Raw genomic sequence first — 15,858 nt, forward strand, 5'->3', positions numbered from 1 at the left:
AGAAATATTTATTGCCATCATGCATTTTGAGGTGCACAAACACATTACATCACGTGTGTTCCAAGCAACATGTCATTTACAAATGAATGTAGGCCTATTTCCAATTTGTTCTTGGGCATTGTTGAGAGAAATACATTCGTTTGTCATTCAAACGCCTGTTGCTTGCAACTTTCTAAACTTGAATAGCCTCACCATAATAACCATAGTGGTAATGAACATTGTATAGCCTTCCTGTAGTTTTTCTAAATATGACTCCGGAAATTGCAACTGATGTCTAAAAATCTCTGACCGCAAACTTGCACACTGTGATAAAAAAGAACCTCCTTCCAAAGTAGGTTACAAAGAAAGACCATGTTCCCTTTAGCAAACGGATCATTTAAATGTTCTCTGACAAATAACCATCTATCGTCGATGTAGGAAAGGGCATATTTTAAGGCCTGTACTTTTTGAGTCTGCAAGTAGGCCTATAGATGGTGACTATAGATATGGCTATGATATGATAGACACAATGCACTTCCTTGAGGTTGAATGTAAATGGGGACTTTAAAACCATGTTTTATGAATTTGTTTATTATTTAATAGTGTGCAAAGTTAGACAATAGAAAATGTGAGTTTCTGTATTTCATTAGAAAAGATTTGTCTTTAATGATCAATTTCCATGGGTTTATCATGAAAGTTATCACACGTTGTTTATGCCTCAATCTGGCTTCAACGCATGCGTGGAGTAGCCCATACCTACTTTACTTTGTCTATCACTGTAATATGTTCAGAAAATCGAAACTTTCTTTGGCCTTTTATGTCAAAATAAATTCAAATAAATACATAAATAGCCCAGCTGAGATGATCCCAAGCCCTTTACAAGGCACAGCATTAATAGCCTACTAGTATGCCTAGATTTAGTATGCATTTTCTGTCTTATACATTTAAAAGTTTCCTCATTTGTGGAAGGAAATAACGAAAAATAGTTGAACTGTCCTTTCAGTCCACTGAACAATGTTTAGGCCTATTTTTATTTATTAAGATCATCTATGAGATATTTTGATTAAGGTTATGGCTTTGTTCAGCTTTGTAATATTCTGGAGTTTTTCATTGTGTCATTCAGTTGGTAAATCAGTTGAGTTGATGTTGGACTCGTCATCATTAGGCCGGCCAGGAGGTTGTGTAACTCGAACCCCCATGTGTCCTTGTTTGGAGACGGGGGGTCCCAATCACGACTCGTGTGTCTCCCACACCGTGCACGACTTGGCAGCTCACTTTTCCAGATGTATTTTTTTCTCTGATGGGGAAAATTGCGGTGTTTGTTTGTACAAGGCGCTTGTGCGGGCCTTATCTGCTCAGGCCACTCACACCGTGATTTCAGAGCTTCAGCATGTAGTTTACGGGCTATTGTTCTGTCGAATGGCTTGTAAAGATATGCTCATGGCCTCCCACCTCATTATAAGCAACTTGCAAGTTCTGATTTTAAAACACCCTATCTGTCCTCCGCCCTGGCTGGCATGGGTTTATGCTTAGTCGACGTTGCCAAGCATAGAGAAAGGTAATGATTTCCATCGATTTTTTTAATTACTAAGTCAATAGCCAATTGATAGGCATACAGGCGTTTTGGTGTAGCCGATTGGGTAGTCGCTATTGACCTAATTGGGGGGAAAACATTTTCTCAGTACATTGGCAAGTTTTATATTGGCCTAATTTAAATAAAATAATTTGTAGATCAAGTTGTATTCCTATAAAATATAGCTATGAATACACTAATAAACTTTCCATACATTATATGATCATGAATGGGTTGTCAATTTATCATGGGAGTAAGATAGCCAATTGGGCATGCAATGTTAATTAGATTTTGGGCGCTCAATTGACCATTTTATGATACATTTTTGTGAATGGGTGTGTGTCTGGCTGCCAAATCTGTGTTCGTGAGTCGTGGCTGACGTCACGGCCAGTTAAACAGCAGTTTTTTGGGACTGGGGAGTCACGAAGCAAGAGGACACATTCCTTTGCACCGGGGAGCAGGCACGCCCCTCAAAGCTCCGCTGCTTTATAACGGGACTGGGCCGGGCAGAGGGAGACAACACAACTGTAACTCTGAACTCCAAGTGGAAGCAACTGTTCCCGTCAAATACGTACTGTGATACCATCCTGAAATCCAACGAGAGAAACATAGACACCAGAGACTCTAAAATAAAGGTAGGATTTTGCCTCCTGCGATTTTAAGTTTGTTTATGTATGCAGCCTGCACGAACACTTAAATGATTATGAATGCAATATATATTTACATTTTCAGAGACCATTTTAAAGAAATCCGATTATGCATATCAACCAAAGCTGTAAAATTGTATGAAAAAGATGTTCCACAATAAAATGGGCATGACATATGTATTCCACTTTTTCCACACAGATGGATATGTACCAAGCTGGATATTATATGGAAGACTTTAGGACACAGGAAGTCCCTGCTGGTTTGGACTTTGCATCATATGGTAAGTCATGTTCTCATTGGATAACTTATTGATGAACACTTATCAATGCAAAAGTTCAGATTGAACTACACCCCAAACCAAATAACTGTCACCAACGCCACTAGAATTCTGATGAATCATCAACTTTATTAGTTCTCATTGTACCCTCTGAAAATAACTTTCAGAGTATCCACATTTTTCTATGATAAGATTTTGAGCTATGTTTCCTGTAGCTCTGTGTAGTAGTTGAAGGACAACGGAAATGTTTTTTGCATAGTTAGTATCTCATCAGCCCTGTCAGGAACTCAAAATGAGACCTTGACATCTGCTTCTTCTACCCAACCGAGGGCTGCGTCAGGAATAGGGCTGCTGGGGTGTGTGTCCATGCACTGTTTGTAGGAATGTCAGTCTGACTGAGGGAGGTAGAGCGAGGCCGGGTGGTCGGGTTAAAGACCCTCCCTCTCTCTTTCCCTAATCCTTTCCTCCAGACTTCCTTCTCCAACAGATTTAGAGCCCCTCTCCTCCCCCTTCATCACTACTCTGTCACACTCCCTCCGCTGGCGCTTCCTCCTCTTTCCCTCTGTTTCCCTTTCTCCCTCCATTCAACTAAAATGGATATGGTTGAGATTTTGTTCTGGGTGCCTCAGAATAGTTGTTGAATAGATATATTAATGTATTATTATTACTATTATTAAACGTAAATAAGAATGAGTAATAGTAGTAGACCATAACATTATTATTGCTTCAAAAATAGCAGTTAGACAGTTTTTCGAGATAAGCTTGTAACCCCTTCATATCAATATAACTCATTACATTCTAAACCATTTCTATTTCTATTCCATTTTGAGTTCTGTTCAGATCTTTATGCCTTTTGACTCATCCCCATCCTTCTCTTCTATCTCTGTGACCTCCAGACTACAGTGACGAAGACCTGTCTTTTCTATTAGACAGTAAAGGACCCGAGCAGCAGCAGTATCCAGAGAGTTCTGGAGAGCTGCAGAAGAATCCACGTCCGTACGACAACAAAGGTACGCATATAAAGACTCTTATAGAGGTTGTTTAACAACCACTTTATTAGACCACTCTGATAATAATTCTGGGGGAAAAAATCACTAGATAGGCCTGTCAATGACCATTGACTAACTTCCAATGTTGCTCACGTGTTTTTATTTTTGACGTCTTTCATTCTTTTTTTTTTCAGTAACCTCCAGTGACTCTGTCCTGTTCAACCTGGATTCATACCCAGAGTTTAACTGTTGGGCGTCATACCCAAGTGGTGAGTGTCAGTCCCCTATTCTCCAATGCATATGTTTCTATCATTTTGAGAATGATTCTATTATCAACACCTGTTGTAGTATTAGAAATGAATGAATATTGATCATGATTGTTCATTCCTTTTTTCTCTCTATCCATTATTAGATGGGCTGACTTTGGGCCAGTCTCAAGCGGGGTGCCAGGATTCCACCCAGACGTACCACAGCCTTGTGCCCCTGTGTTCCCCAGCCCAGAGTGGACAGTTCAGCCCAGGCATGGAGGATGCCAGCACCAGCAACTCTGTCCTCCCTGGAAAAGGAACGAGCCACAGAGGGACCCCCAGCACTGTCTGCCTGGACCACCTCAGTAAGAAAGACCACACATTTGAGACATAATGCAAAAAAAAATGGAATTAACCAATGCATGACCATTAGGCCTGTTTGTGTTTAGAAACATATTGCCAGTTTTTTGTAGGTTGTGTAATGTCTAATTCATATCATTTTTCAAGCTGTCTGTTATTACCAGCTCTTCTTCGTTTATTTCACTTTAAAAATAACCACACAGAGAAATCCATAGGCTATGATTACTTTGATAATATATGCAATATCTAACTCCTCCTCTTCCATAGGTGAAGCTGAGCACCGTCACTCAGGTGAAAAACTGTACGCACAGAAGACGTCACCCTCCTTCTGGCCAGACTACCCCTCTCCCAGCTACTGCGTATCCCTGCTGCCCCCTCACCACCCTCCATCTTGTTCCTCAACCCCTGGACCACAGCAGCCCTCAGAGCAGTACTGCCCCCGTGTGGCCAAACGCAAAAGTACACACTCCCAAAGACCCGAGAGGGAAGGAGGACAAGTGATGAGAATGTCAGCTTATCCAGGTGAGACTAGTCTCTTATCATGACTTATCATTACTACTGTTATACAAGTGTGTGTGTATATTGGAGCCTGATTGTGTGTTTGCTCTAGAATGTGTTTTTGTCATTACTGTGTCTTTTAAAATGAAACAAATTCATAGTATATCTTAAGAGTAGCAGGCAAAAACAACTTTTGTATGCAGTCTAGGGTTAAAGATAATACAATTCTGAATTTTTTTCATATGCATTTCTCTCTATTCAGGATCAGGGCCCATCCAATTGTGGCAGTTCTTACTGGAGCTGCTTCTAGACTCCGCCTGCTGTACCTTCATCTGCTGGACAGGAGACGGTTGGGAGTTCAAGATGTCCGACCCAGCAGAGGTGAGTTTCTCTACTGATTGTGAGAGATTTGAACCACTCGTAGTAGGAGTTGGAAACCAGCATAGGATTGAGCAATGGGAATATGCTATCAGGTGTTTGTGATTCTTTTTTAACCATCACCCCCTTTGTGTTTCATCCAGGTGGCCAAGCGCTGGGGCCAGTGTAAGAACAAGCCCAAGATGAACTACGAGAAGCTGAGCCGCGGCCTGCGCTACTACTACCACAAGAACATCATCCACAAAACGACGGGCAAGCGCTACGTCTACCGTTTCGTCTTGGACGTGCAGGGGATGTTGGGAAAGACGGCACAGGAGGTCCTGGCCAGCCTGAACATTTTACCCACGGGTACAGAGTCATCCTGGCAAGGCCAGGGGGCACCAGTATCATCACCAGTGTCCAGCGAAGCATGGGCGTCGCAGTAGAGGGAGTGTACCAGCACCACTGGTTCTCATTGGTGCTATTGTCTCTTGATAGTGTTATGGCTACATCACTAGAAAAATGCTATGTAGAATAAGCATGCCTCTTTGACATGTAGAAAAGGAATAACATCGGCTCTATTCATGGGATTTCTATCTGCAACATTAGACAATGTTTGGTGTAACACTTTTATTACCAAGTGATACAGTAGTAGCCATAGCTGTGGGAAGTAGGCATGTTGAGGTTGCTGCAGCACCCCCTGAAAAATCTGAATTTAAAAAAGTAAGTAGTAGCCTTCAATTTGATTTGGTTTTAGTGTATGACTTACCTCCTATTAACATCAGCATAATAAGAGCTCAATGAAACTGTATGCCCAGCTGTCTCCAATACTGATGCTCTTTATGGTAATGACATGGTTAGTGATTAACAACCCCCCTCCATCCTCAAGTACTTATTTCCCCCTCTAAAATAATGGGTGCATGACACCCCTGCTTACCACCCATGCTGTTATCCATGCTGTTGAACAATGTTTGACATTAACTTTGACTGTGAGGATCAGTCTGTTTTTATACTCTTACATATCTACCTCTTTTATTGCTGACAAAATAAAGCTAAGGGGGACAATGCTTGTTCTGTTGAATATAATGTGTGTGATTTGCATGATTTAGGGAACAATGTTTGTAAAATGATTGTAAATAAACTGTACATAACTTAAATACTATTTACATTTTCTGTATTATTTCGAAAGGTATAAAACTAAAATGAGCAGGCAAAAATATATACAAATAATATAATAGATTCGATAAGATACATTCTAAATGACATTTTTGTAAAAATGTAATGGATTAGGCTATTTTGTTTCTGCTGGAGTGTGCTGACGGACCTCCCCTGGTCTATGACGTGTGACGGTGTGAATTGTACAGTACCTTGAAGAGAAGACAGTCAGTAGCCTATTAGACAACATAATAGAAGACACGTAGCCTAAAGTCACAAAACCTTGTTGAAATTACAGTTTGGCATAAAATATGTCGAAAACCGTTGGCGATATATTAATTGGAGTCCTTGATGACTTGGGTGAGGCTGAATTGAAGAAGTTCAGACGTAAACTCTGTGACCGAAAGCAGGAGCCAAAAGTTCGCCGGGGCATTGTTGAGAAAGCGGACCCAGTGGACTTGGTAGACATTCTGACCCGTACCTTCACTGAAGACGGCGCTGTGAATGTGGCTATAGAGGTCTTGGGTGCAATTAACTGCCAAGATGTCGCAGAGGAACTGACGGAATTCAAGAAATGTAAGTCGAATAAAGTAGGAGGCACGTCCATTGGACATTTAAAAAAAACATATATATATATATATAATTTCATATTTGAAAGGTTTAAAAAACACTTCAGTTAACCCAAAAGTAGGCTAGAACAAAACTTGATTAGATCTAGGGCCTAATAAATTACATTGAAATGTCCATAACGTAGGTGAAGGAAAACTTTAAGGAAGTTGACAGTTTTACTTTCACTTATGCGAGCATTCTGTTTTGCTCTTCTGACCAGAATGATAGCATACAGTAGTATATATTACATTTGCAACTCAAAATAGGCCTAATACATTATGCAATAAACACTCGTTTAGATTGCCTGCTGATTTTGATTTATCTTTAGGTCTACTATTCATATTTTTATTCGATTGGTGGCATCTCATGAAGCCTATTTTACAGCTCAAGGATCTTGCGTAACATCGGGTGATGCAATGACAAGTGCAACTGGACCAAAGCTGAACAAAGGTAAACACTAAACCAGGTGTTATATAGCCTGTCTCAAATAGGCCAACGTTATTAAAATGTACAATACTGTTCAAAAGTTTGGGGTTACTTAAAAATGTCCTTGTTTTTGAAAGAAAATCGTTTTTTTTGTCCATTAAAATAACATCAAATTGATCAGAAATACAGTGTAGACATTGTTAATGTTGTAAATGACTATTTATCATTTTAAAAGGCTAATTGATCACTAGGAAACCCTTTTGTAATTATGTTAGCATAGCTGAAAATGGTTGTGCTGATTAAAGAAGCATTAAAACTGGCCTTCTTTAGACTAGTTGAGTATCTGGAGCATCAGCATTTGTGAGTTCAATTACAAGCTCAAAATGGCCAGAAACAAAGAACTTTCTTCTGAAACTCGTCAGTCTATTCTTGTTCTGAGAAATGAAGGCTATTCCATGCGAGATATCTCATACAACGCTGTGTACTACTCCCTTCACAGAACAGCGCAAACTGTCTCTAATCAGAATAGAAAGAGGAGTGGGAGGCCCCGGTGCACAACTGAGCAAGAGGACAAGTACATTAGAGTGTCTAGTTTTCTTTCAAAAACAAGAACATTTCTAAGTGACCCCATACTTTTGAATGGTAGTGTATGTATTACTGTAATTAGTGATGGTTTATGGGGAAACATTCAATACCTAAAGTATTTATCTTGATGAACAATGACAAAAGTCCTTCCTTTTAATTTCTTCTCCAACATATTGTAGGTGCAACTGCTGCCCTCCTCTAGAATCTTCAACAGCATTTTTAACTCCCCATAGCCTATTTAATCCTGTATGAATTAGAAAAAGTGCATCACGCCTATCCTCCAATTTTCACACCCTACACACATGCACGCATGCACACACATACACACACACAAACACGTAACATTATAGGAGGCGTGTAGAGATATAGGCACTATCAAATACATAATCTATGCTTTGCATTCCATCACTGCCAAAAGTCCCAAGCCATGTCCTATCTCTACCTCAGATAAACACTTTGTGGACCATCACCGGACGGCCCTGATCGACAGAGTGAGCCAGGTGGAACCCCTATTGGATAGACTCCAGGACAGGGGAATCATCACCCCAAACACCTACAGTGAAGTGAGGGCTAACAAAACCAACCAGAAAAAGATGAGGGAGCTTTTCGATGGCCCTCTGAAAGCATGTGGGTCCAAAGGCAAAGATATATTCTTAGATATCCTGATGGAGCTGGAGCCATTCCTAATCAGGGACCTGAAGGGGGAATAATGGAGATAGGGGCCATTCCATTTTTTTTTTTAAAGGCAAGCGACAACAATATGATGATAATAATGCCCTCTGTTTTACAGTATATTCTTAAATTGGAAAAATGAATTGTCTCCAAAGTTTGCAATAAATTAACACATTTTATTTTGGCTGCTGTTTTTTTCTTTTCCAAGGCAAATACTGTGTGGTGAATTCTGATCATAATTTTTTTTAAACCCAACAATAGAAAACATACGAATACATGTAGTAACAGTGTTATGCAGCCTATACAAATTAGTGAACAATTATTTGTTTCTTGAACATAAACAAGCATACGGCCATTTGAATGTAAACGTCTTCTTAACGTAAGAGAGCCATTGACAGCCTGGTCCTAGATCTGTTTTTTCTGTCTGGTCAATTAGTTGTCATTGTTTGCATAAGGAGCGGCAAGGACGGGCATGATGATGGCACAAACAGACTGGTACCCAGGAGTGTATTTTTTTGTCTCGTTAGAGTTTCCATTGGACACATTCAGGTAGGTCCCTCCGTTTCGTTCTTTCTGCTTTGTTTGCATCAGTCTTCTGTTTGGTTTCTTTTGGTTGCTAGCTAGTGATTACAGGCTAACATCCATATATGGCTGTCTGTAGACGTAGATGGCATAATGCCGCGTTCATGTGCTAGTCGGAAATAGGAAAGTACATTTTCGATTTATAACTGGTTGAGCTAGTCTGAACTAGGAAATGGACATTTCCGACTTCCTAACTGGTTGTAGTTATACACGTGCTGCGTTCAACAAGTTAACAAGTCGGAAATGCCGTTTCCTAGTTCCGACCAACACATGAACGCGGCATTAGGCTGTTTTTAATCGTTCCAATGAATTCTGCCTTTAGTTGCATGTACAACACATTCACAGTGTCTTTTTTCTTTTTGGGGAGGACACATCATCTGTTTAAAATGCAGGCTACTTGCACAAAATGTTATCTTAGTAGGCTTGTGTGACAATGCTTTGTTTGAACAAAACAAATTAATATTGAACAGTCAACTCAATGTATTAGAAATAAAATGCAATAAAAAATAAATTTAAAAAAGCAATAGACTATGCTGCTAGCATATTCAAACCCCACATTTGTTCACATTAAGTTTTGTCTTCAGTGTCTATCTGTAGTTTAAAAAAAACACAGGATTAGGCAAAAACGTCCACTCCCTGCATTCATTGGGAGAGTTAGCTAACAGCACCAAACAAGCATGTCCGACCCGTTCTTATTATACCTAGGTGATCCGACCTGATTGTTGTCTGGCGCTGAACCTAGTGTGAAATAATACTGTCTGAAACTAATGAGAAGGGTGACTGTATTTGAATAATGTTAGTGCAATTAGTATCTTGTTAGCTAGATACTTTGTTTATCTAAAACGCGCGAAGAACGATGCAGTTAGCCATGGAGTTCAGCTAGCACGATTTAGCTTCTAGCTATCCGGGTAATAAAGATGACAGCTAGCTACTGGTGTTCATTCATAACACGGGCATAGTTACTGTAGTCACCGATTACATGTCTGTGAGGTTACATGCTGTATCTTTAATGCATGTGACAGTAGGTGTCAAATTAAGAAGTGCATAATTCCATCAAATAGTGGACTACTACCAGCGTGGGTACCACCAATCTGTTTCTAATATCATGCCACTCCTTACCGATCCCTGGCAATGACATGGAGTACAAGGAGGGGCATGTTAGCAAAATTGGTTCTGGATTTCAGGCTAGACCGCTACGAACAAAATGTAAGCAATGGATCAAAAGCATCCTGTGACCTTTTCAAATGCATGATTTACATCCCTATGCTAATAATTAAGTGTGGGAACAAGTACAACAAGCAACATCGTGTTTCCTGTCACTGTTGGGCAGGTGTGTGCCTCTGTGTGTCACCAGCAGAGATGAGTTACGCCATACAGCTGTTGATTCACCATGGGGATTTCTGTCATGGCTGCGCGTTGCTCCCCCTGACCCGCCGGTTCCTTCTCCGCAAGCTGAGTTCTGGTCCCTGTGTGAGCTGCAGCCTTCGGGAGAGCTACCAGCTGCTACAGTTTGAGCTTCTGGATGAGGGCGAGAGTAGCCCTGCGCAGGTGAAAGAAGCCTACCTGCGCATGGCCAAGCTGTACCATCCAGACTCGGGCGCTGCTACGGCAGACGAGGCGCTGTTTGCGCGGATAGAGGAGGCATGCAGTGCGACATCAGAGAGGACATCGCGCAGATCCGAGAGAGACTGCTGCAGGGCAGGGCGCGGCTCACCGACCCCATGGGTCTCAGGGAGCATGCCCAGTGGCAGCAACTGTGTGGGGCGGTGGCGGAGGACCTTAAGAAACTCAATTAGACGTTGGATAACTTCAACCTGATTGCACCCATGCTTACCATGCAAATGGTCCACTTCTGTTTGGAGCACGAGAACGACCGCGCAGCGAAAGCAGCCATTCAAGGCAGACAGGAGAGGAAGAGGTAAAGAGTGAGGGAGTGGGAGGTGCAGAGAAGAGAAAGGGAGCAGGAGAAGATAAGATTAAAACACATCAACACTCTTAGCAAGGTGGCCTGCTGGCATGGATGCAGAATTTACTCAAATGAACAATGGACCATGAAGGCAAAATTAGATTAAAAAAAGGATATTTCAAATCAAACTTTTATCTATAATCCATTTACACAGGTGTCAACACACTTCGAAGAGGATGAGACAGAGGTGTTGAATCATTTGTCTATTATGTCATTTGCTGTGTTTTTGCTACATTGGGTTGATTACAGTAGCGTGTTATAACACACAGAAAACTAGAACAAGCCACTACTACAACACGGTTACTTGACCTTACTGTAACTCAACTGTGCTTTACAATAATGCTACACCGTGTCAGTGTCTGGACCTCAGGACACAATGGTAATGGTATTAGACTACAATAATCCGTTTAATGAAATACTTTTTGTCTACGTTTATAAGCTAAGCGATTCTAATTACATTGATTGGCTTCTTTGCTGAATGAAGGAATGAAAGCATAGAATACTCGATGTTCGTTATGAATGAGCAGTTGACTGAAACTGCTCTGAAACCTCTGAAGATTTTTTCGCACACTTCCAGTCAGATGAAAAAATCTTGAAATAGGAAGTAAGCTTTCGGGTCAGTCGACCTTCATCAGAGTCGATTGACCGAATGCTAAGCTACTATGAGTGGAAGTGTTCGGTGACTTTTTCCAGTTTTGCATTTTGCTTCCCGCAACTTCACTAGTCGATTATGGGTGTGCGGTAGATTCTGCCTAAGATTGCGTTGCAATAAAAGAGGTATTGTAACTCAATCTCTTTCTCACTTGTCATCGTGACTATAATACGTTATATTAGGATTGAGAACATCAACACTATTACCGCCTCACTATCCATCCCAACCTATCCTGGGAGCTGCTCCAATGCAGCAGGGTTGCAGATGACCATGGGGTTCTCCATATTGTCTCCAATACGTGTGTCTACCCCGTGCAGTGCTTGTGTGACGGCCCGTGGGAGGGTGAGTCCTTTGGTCCAGTCGTGGGAAATGTACTGGTGATACGGATCGTGGGAGCTCTCTACCTTCTTGGAGCGGATGTAGCTCAGCATGATACCAAACGTGAAGAAACTAAACATACCTACCATCAGTAGAACGTACACAAATCCCTGAGCTTGAGCCTTAGGCATAGCTCCGCGCACTGGGAGAACGGCCTGCTGGGTATTGTAGTTCTGAGGGAGAACTGGGACCGGTAAACCTGTGCCGTTCAGACATTGCTGTAGGAAGGATAGCAGGAGAGTCTGTAGCTCTGTGCCGTTTAAGTGCAGCATTGCTGACCTCTGCTGTGGAAGGGATCTGCTGCTCTGTCAACTGATGAGGGAGGAGAGCCTTGGTCAGTACACTCGCCCAATGAGACACACACAAAAACACACATTGCAGAAAGTCTAACACAGACACACCACAGCCAATTCGACACGAACACACAAACACCTTTGGAAGTTCAAGCTATTGTTGCTCACAAAGGTGCTAGTAGAAGATGATGATGGGGACCTTGTAAATAGAGTACTCTGTTGATTTCGAGGTCTTCATATCCCATAAGGGTATAAACTGTAAGGTAATCTGGTTCCACCTACTCTTCCTCTCCAAGACTTCTCTTTCTCTCACTGTACGGTCAGTTTGTGGTCACGTCTGTATTGTCATATCTGTATGGTCAGTGTATGCTCATGTGTGGTTGAGATGGAGCTAGGCTGTAGATCAAAGCAGCATTCAGACAGGAAGGAGAGTGGCGAGATTACCTTACAACAGGAGCAAATCACAAATCACCTCCAAACGTCCTAGCTATACCACTGCTTTTCCGTGTCTGTGTGTGTGCGTGCATGCGTGCGTTACCTGGAGACTCACCTTCAGGGGCCTAAGCAGTGGAGTGAACATTCAGCATTGCAGACGGAATGAACAACATATAATTGTGGCAATACTCCATTCTGCATGATAAACACATCCCAGTTAGTAGACCCCAGGCATTCTGCACCTAAGGAGTCCTTGGGACAATCTCATAATTTGCACATAGAATATTGTTTGACTATGCCTTTGGATGTTTGGTGTAAGCCTATACAAAAAGAATATCCTATAATCCCATTGTATGTTTTTCTGTGACCTCTGGGATAACTGTTTAATTTATCCTTATTGATTGTATCTTACTATTTCCGACTGCAATGAATATCAAGGTTGTGTGGTCTAAATTCGCATCCGTTAGCAGAGTTTGCCACCTGCTGGTCATTTTGGATTAGTTTCTGACAGAGGACCGCTGGCTCTGTTGCAAACGTTCAATTCAAGACAGATACATCGTTCGGACACAAAAGGAAAAGTCCCGAGTTTATGAGCACATTTGATTCGATTTTGCCTTGCTCCATATATGACTGTTCAAATTCTGCTTACAAACACTACGAAGAAATATACAGTGGCAGGTCTAGACGATCACACTCAACACTCCCACCTGCAAATCAACAGTCATTACATTCCTAAAACATGCTTAGGCAAGCCAAAGTATAGGTTGATCATGTCAAATCTTTTTTTTTTTTCATCGCTTTGGTACCATTTTCACAAGTATGTGATGAAATTTCACAACTCTTACTACATGACTCAAAACAGATCATCAAAAAGGCAGATTTAAAAATTTTTTTTTTTTACATACATTTCACCATCACTTAATCCAACTGCGCTTGATGGTTAATCACTTAACCGTTTGGTAAACCTATAGATTTTAAGCTTTTGTCAATTATGTATGGATTTTGAGAATTACAGATATAAAATGTGTGTTTGTAAAGTAGAAACATCTAAATTACATGTATGATACATGATAACCATACATAATGACTAGTCATTATTGCTAATTGATTTCACATAGTGTTAACCACAAGTGGTCACCATATAAAAGGGTGTGTGTCAACACTTGCAATTTCTTTCAACATGGAGCAGGATAGACAGCAAGGGAGAGGAAGAAATCAGAGAGGTGGGCATGGGCCCCATCAAAGAGGTCAAAGAGGTGGGCATTGGCCCCTTCAAAGAGGTGGACATCAGAGAGATGGCCGATTGCAGGGAACTGTTGTGTCTAGTGAAGTCCGGGCCATCGTCGTTGACCATGTGGTAAACAGAGGCCTTACCATGGCAGAGGCTGCCAGATTTGTTCACCCCAATCTGAAAAGATCAACTGTCAATTCCATCATGAGAACATTTTGCCAAGAAAACCAGTAAATCTGTAGGATATGCACCATTACAAAACATAGCTGCTATGGCTGACTTGCTTAAACAAATGTGGTTTCTACTGACAATTGAGATGTACAAACTATGGCATAAGGGAACGATGAGCGGATAACAATGAGGCATTCCGTAATTTCGATTAAGACATTAATGAGCGAGCTAAAACGGACGTAGTCAATATAACTATGTGTTCAGCACTTTTGAAATGTACATCAACAGAATGCAGAACATGGGCTGCTCTTACAGTAGTCAGTCAGAACCATAGGATAAAGGGGGCATATAAGCTAACAATGAAACCTCTTACAATATTAGATGACATTTCTCAAAAACAGATTATAGGCTACTTGTGCAGTACCACCGAGTTAGAACAGCAACGTTAGGCGAAATTAAGAGGTGAAAATAGACCAAATTATTTTGGTGAGGCACATGGGCTACTAACAGCTTACTACACAACATACACTTAGTATTACTTAATTAGCTACAGTATACATATCTCCCTGGCATATTACATAATTTATGCAGCAGCATACAAGACATTATTGGACTCATCTTGGCTTGTGATGTGCTCACTTAAACATGAAGGTGGCGCGGCGGTCCTTTGTCGGCAAATTTGTCATCATAGTCTGGCATTCTCTGGATTATTGGTGGGAACTCGGACAAAAAACACACAGCCACTCCATTGAATAGCAGGCTAGTGGTTGCTTTGCAATGCTTGCAGTAGTTAGCCACTGATTCCTTCCAAACGACTCTGTAAGAATTTGCAATTTCCAACTTGTTGTCTATCTTTATGTCCAATGGCCGATGAGAACCGATACGTTTTATCTTTAATTTCTCTTCATTATTTCTCTTCATATGACAAGGATTTGGCAGTAGATTGCTAACTTGATTCATGATGATGACTTCTAGCTAAGATTTTGAAAGTAAGACGTTGACACGATCAGTTCAATCAAAGCTACTGTACATATAACGTGATTTGACATCATTTTATCTGTGGCCAATGACCTTGAGCCTTCTTGGAAGGGCACTTGTAATATAACTCTATGGCAGGACCCAAAGGGCTGAAGTTTTGGATGTCTACCCTTACTAAGGACTTAAACTTAGCGATGACTCAGTGTCCTATGGGTGACAGAACACTGAGCCAATCACGGCGCAATGCTCCTATTTTTTGCTTGCTTGCCCCACCACCACAGAAAGCACTGGGCTAGGCTGAAACACCTGCATTTTGGAACTGCCTTACTCAAGAAAACAAAAAATAGGCCGTGTATGTGACTTTATTAACTCAATTATATATTTTTTTACATTGTTAGCAAACTGATATGTGACACATAAATGCCAAAATAACATGCAAAACAGGCAAGCCCCCCCCAAAAAAACATATATATATATATTATATATATATACACACACATATATGTACACACATATAAACTGCTCAAAAAAATAAAGGGAACACTAAAATAACACATCCTAGATCTGAATGAATGAAATAATCTTATTAAATACTTTTTTTTTTACATAGTTGAATGTGCTGACAACAAAATCACACAAAAATAATCAATGGAAATCCAATTTATCAACCCATGGAGGTCTGGATTTGGAGTCACACTCAAAATTAAAGTGGAAAACCACACTACAGGCTGATCCAACTTTGATGTAATGTCCTTAAAACAAGTCAAAATGAGGCTCAGTAGTGTGTGTGGCCTCC

At 40.9% G+C, this 15,858-nt stretch overlaps 2 protein-coding genes across 3 annotated transcripts; both read left to right on the forward strand.

Annotated features, from left to right (window-relative positions):
• Window positions 1-1,990: 1,990 nt before the first annotated feature.
• Window positions 1,991-6,091, forward strand: LOC100194710 (uncharacterized). The gene is made up of 8 exons (XM_014165436.3): window positions 1,991-2,187; window positions 2,399-2,480; window positions 3,374-3,487; window positions 3,661-3,735; window positions 3,879-4,079; window positions 4,342-4,596; window positions 4,835-4,953; window positions 5,094-6,091. Exons 2-8 carry the CDS (start codon window positions 2,399-2,401, stop codon window positions 5,373-5,375), a joined length of 1,128 nt encoding a protein of 375 aa, XP_014020911.1. The 5' UTR covers window positions 1,991-2,187; the 3' UTR covers window positions 5,376-6,091.
• Window positions 6,092-6,260: 169 nt separating this feature from the next.
• On the forward strand, window positions 6,261-8,555 carry LOC106582385 (apoptosis-associated speck-like protein containing a CARD). 2 transcript variants are annotated; one of them, XM_014165452.3, is made up of 3 exons: window positions 6,261-6,660; window positions 7,066-7,143; window positions 8,152-8,555. In XM_014165452.3, the coding sequence occupies exons 1-3, from the start codon at window positions 6,396-6,398 to the stop codon at window positions 8,412-8,414; spliced, it is 606 nt and encodes a 201-aa protein (XP_014020927.1). In that variant the 5' UTR covers window positions 6,261-6,395; the 3' UTR covers window positions 8,415-8,555. The 2 variants fall into 2 exon arrangements, with proteins under 2 accessions (XP_014020927.1, XP_014020936.1); XM_014165461.2 differs by having other exon boundaries at window positions 6,263-6,660; window positions 7,078-7,143.
• The last annotated feature ends 7,303 nt before the right edge of the window (window positions 8,556-15,858 follow it).

The sequence above is a fragment of the Salmo salar genome, chromosome 02, assembly GCF_965601325.2.
Source record: "Salmo salar chromosome 02, fSalSal1, whole genome shotgun sequence".
NCBI lineage: Eukaryota > Metazoa > Chordata > Actinopteri > Salmoniformes > Salmonidae > Salmo > Salmo salar.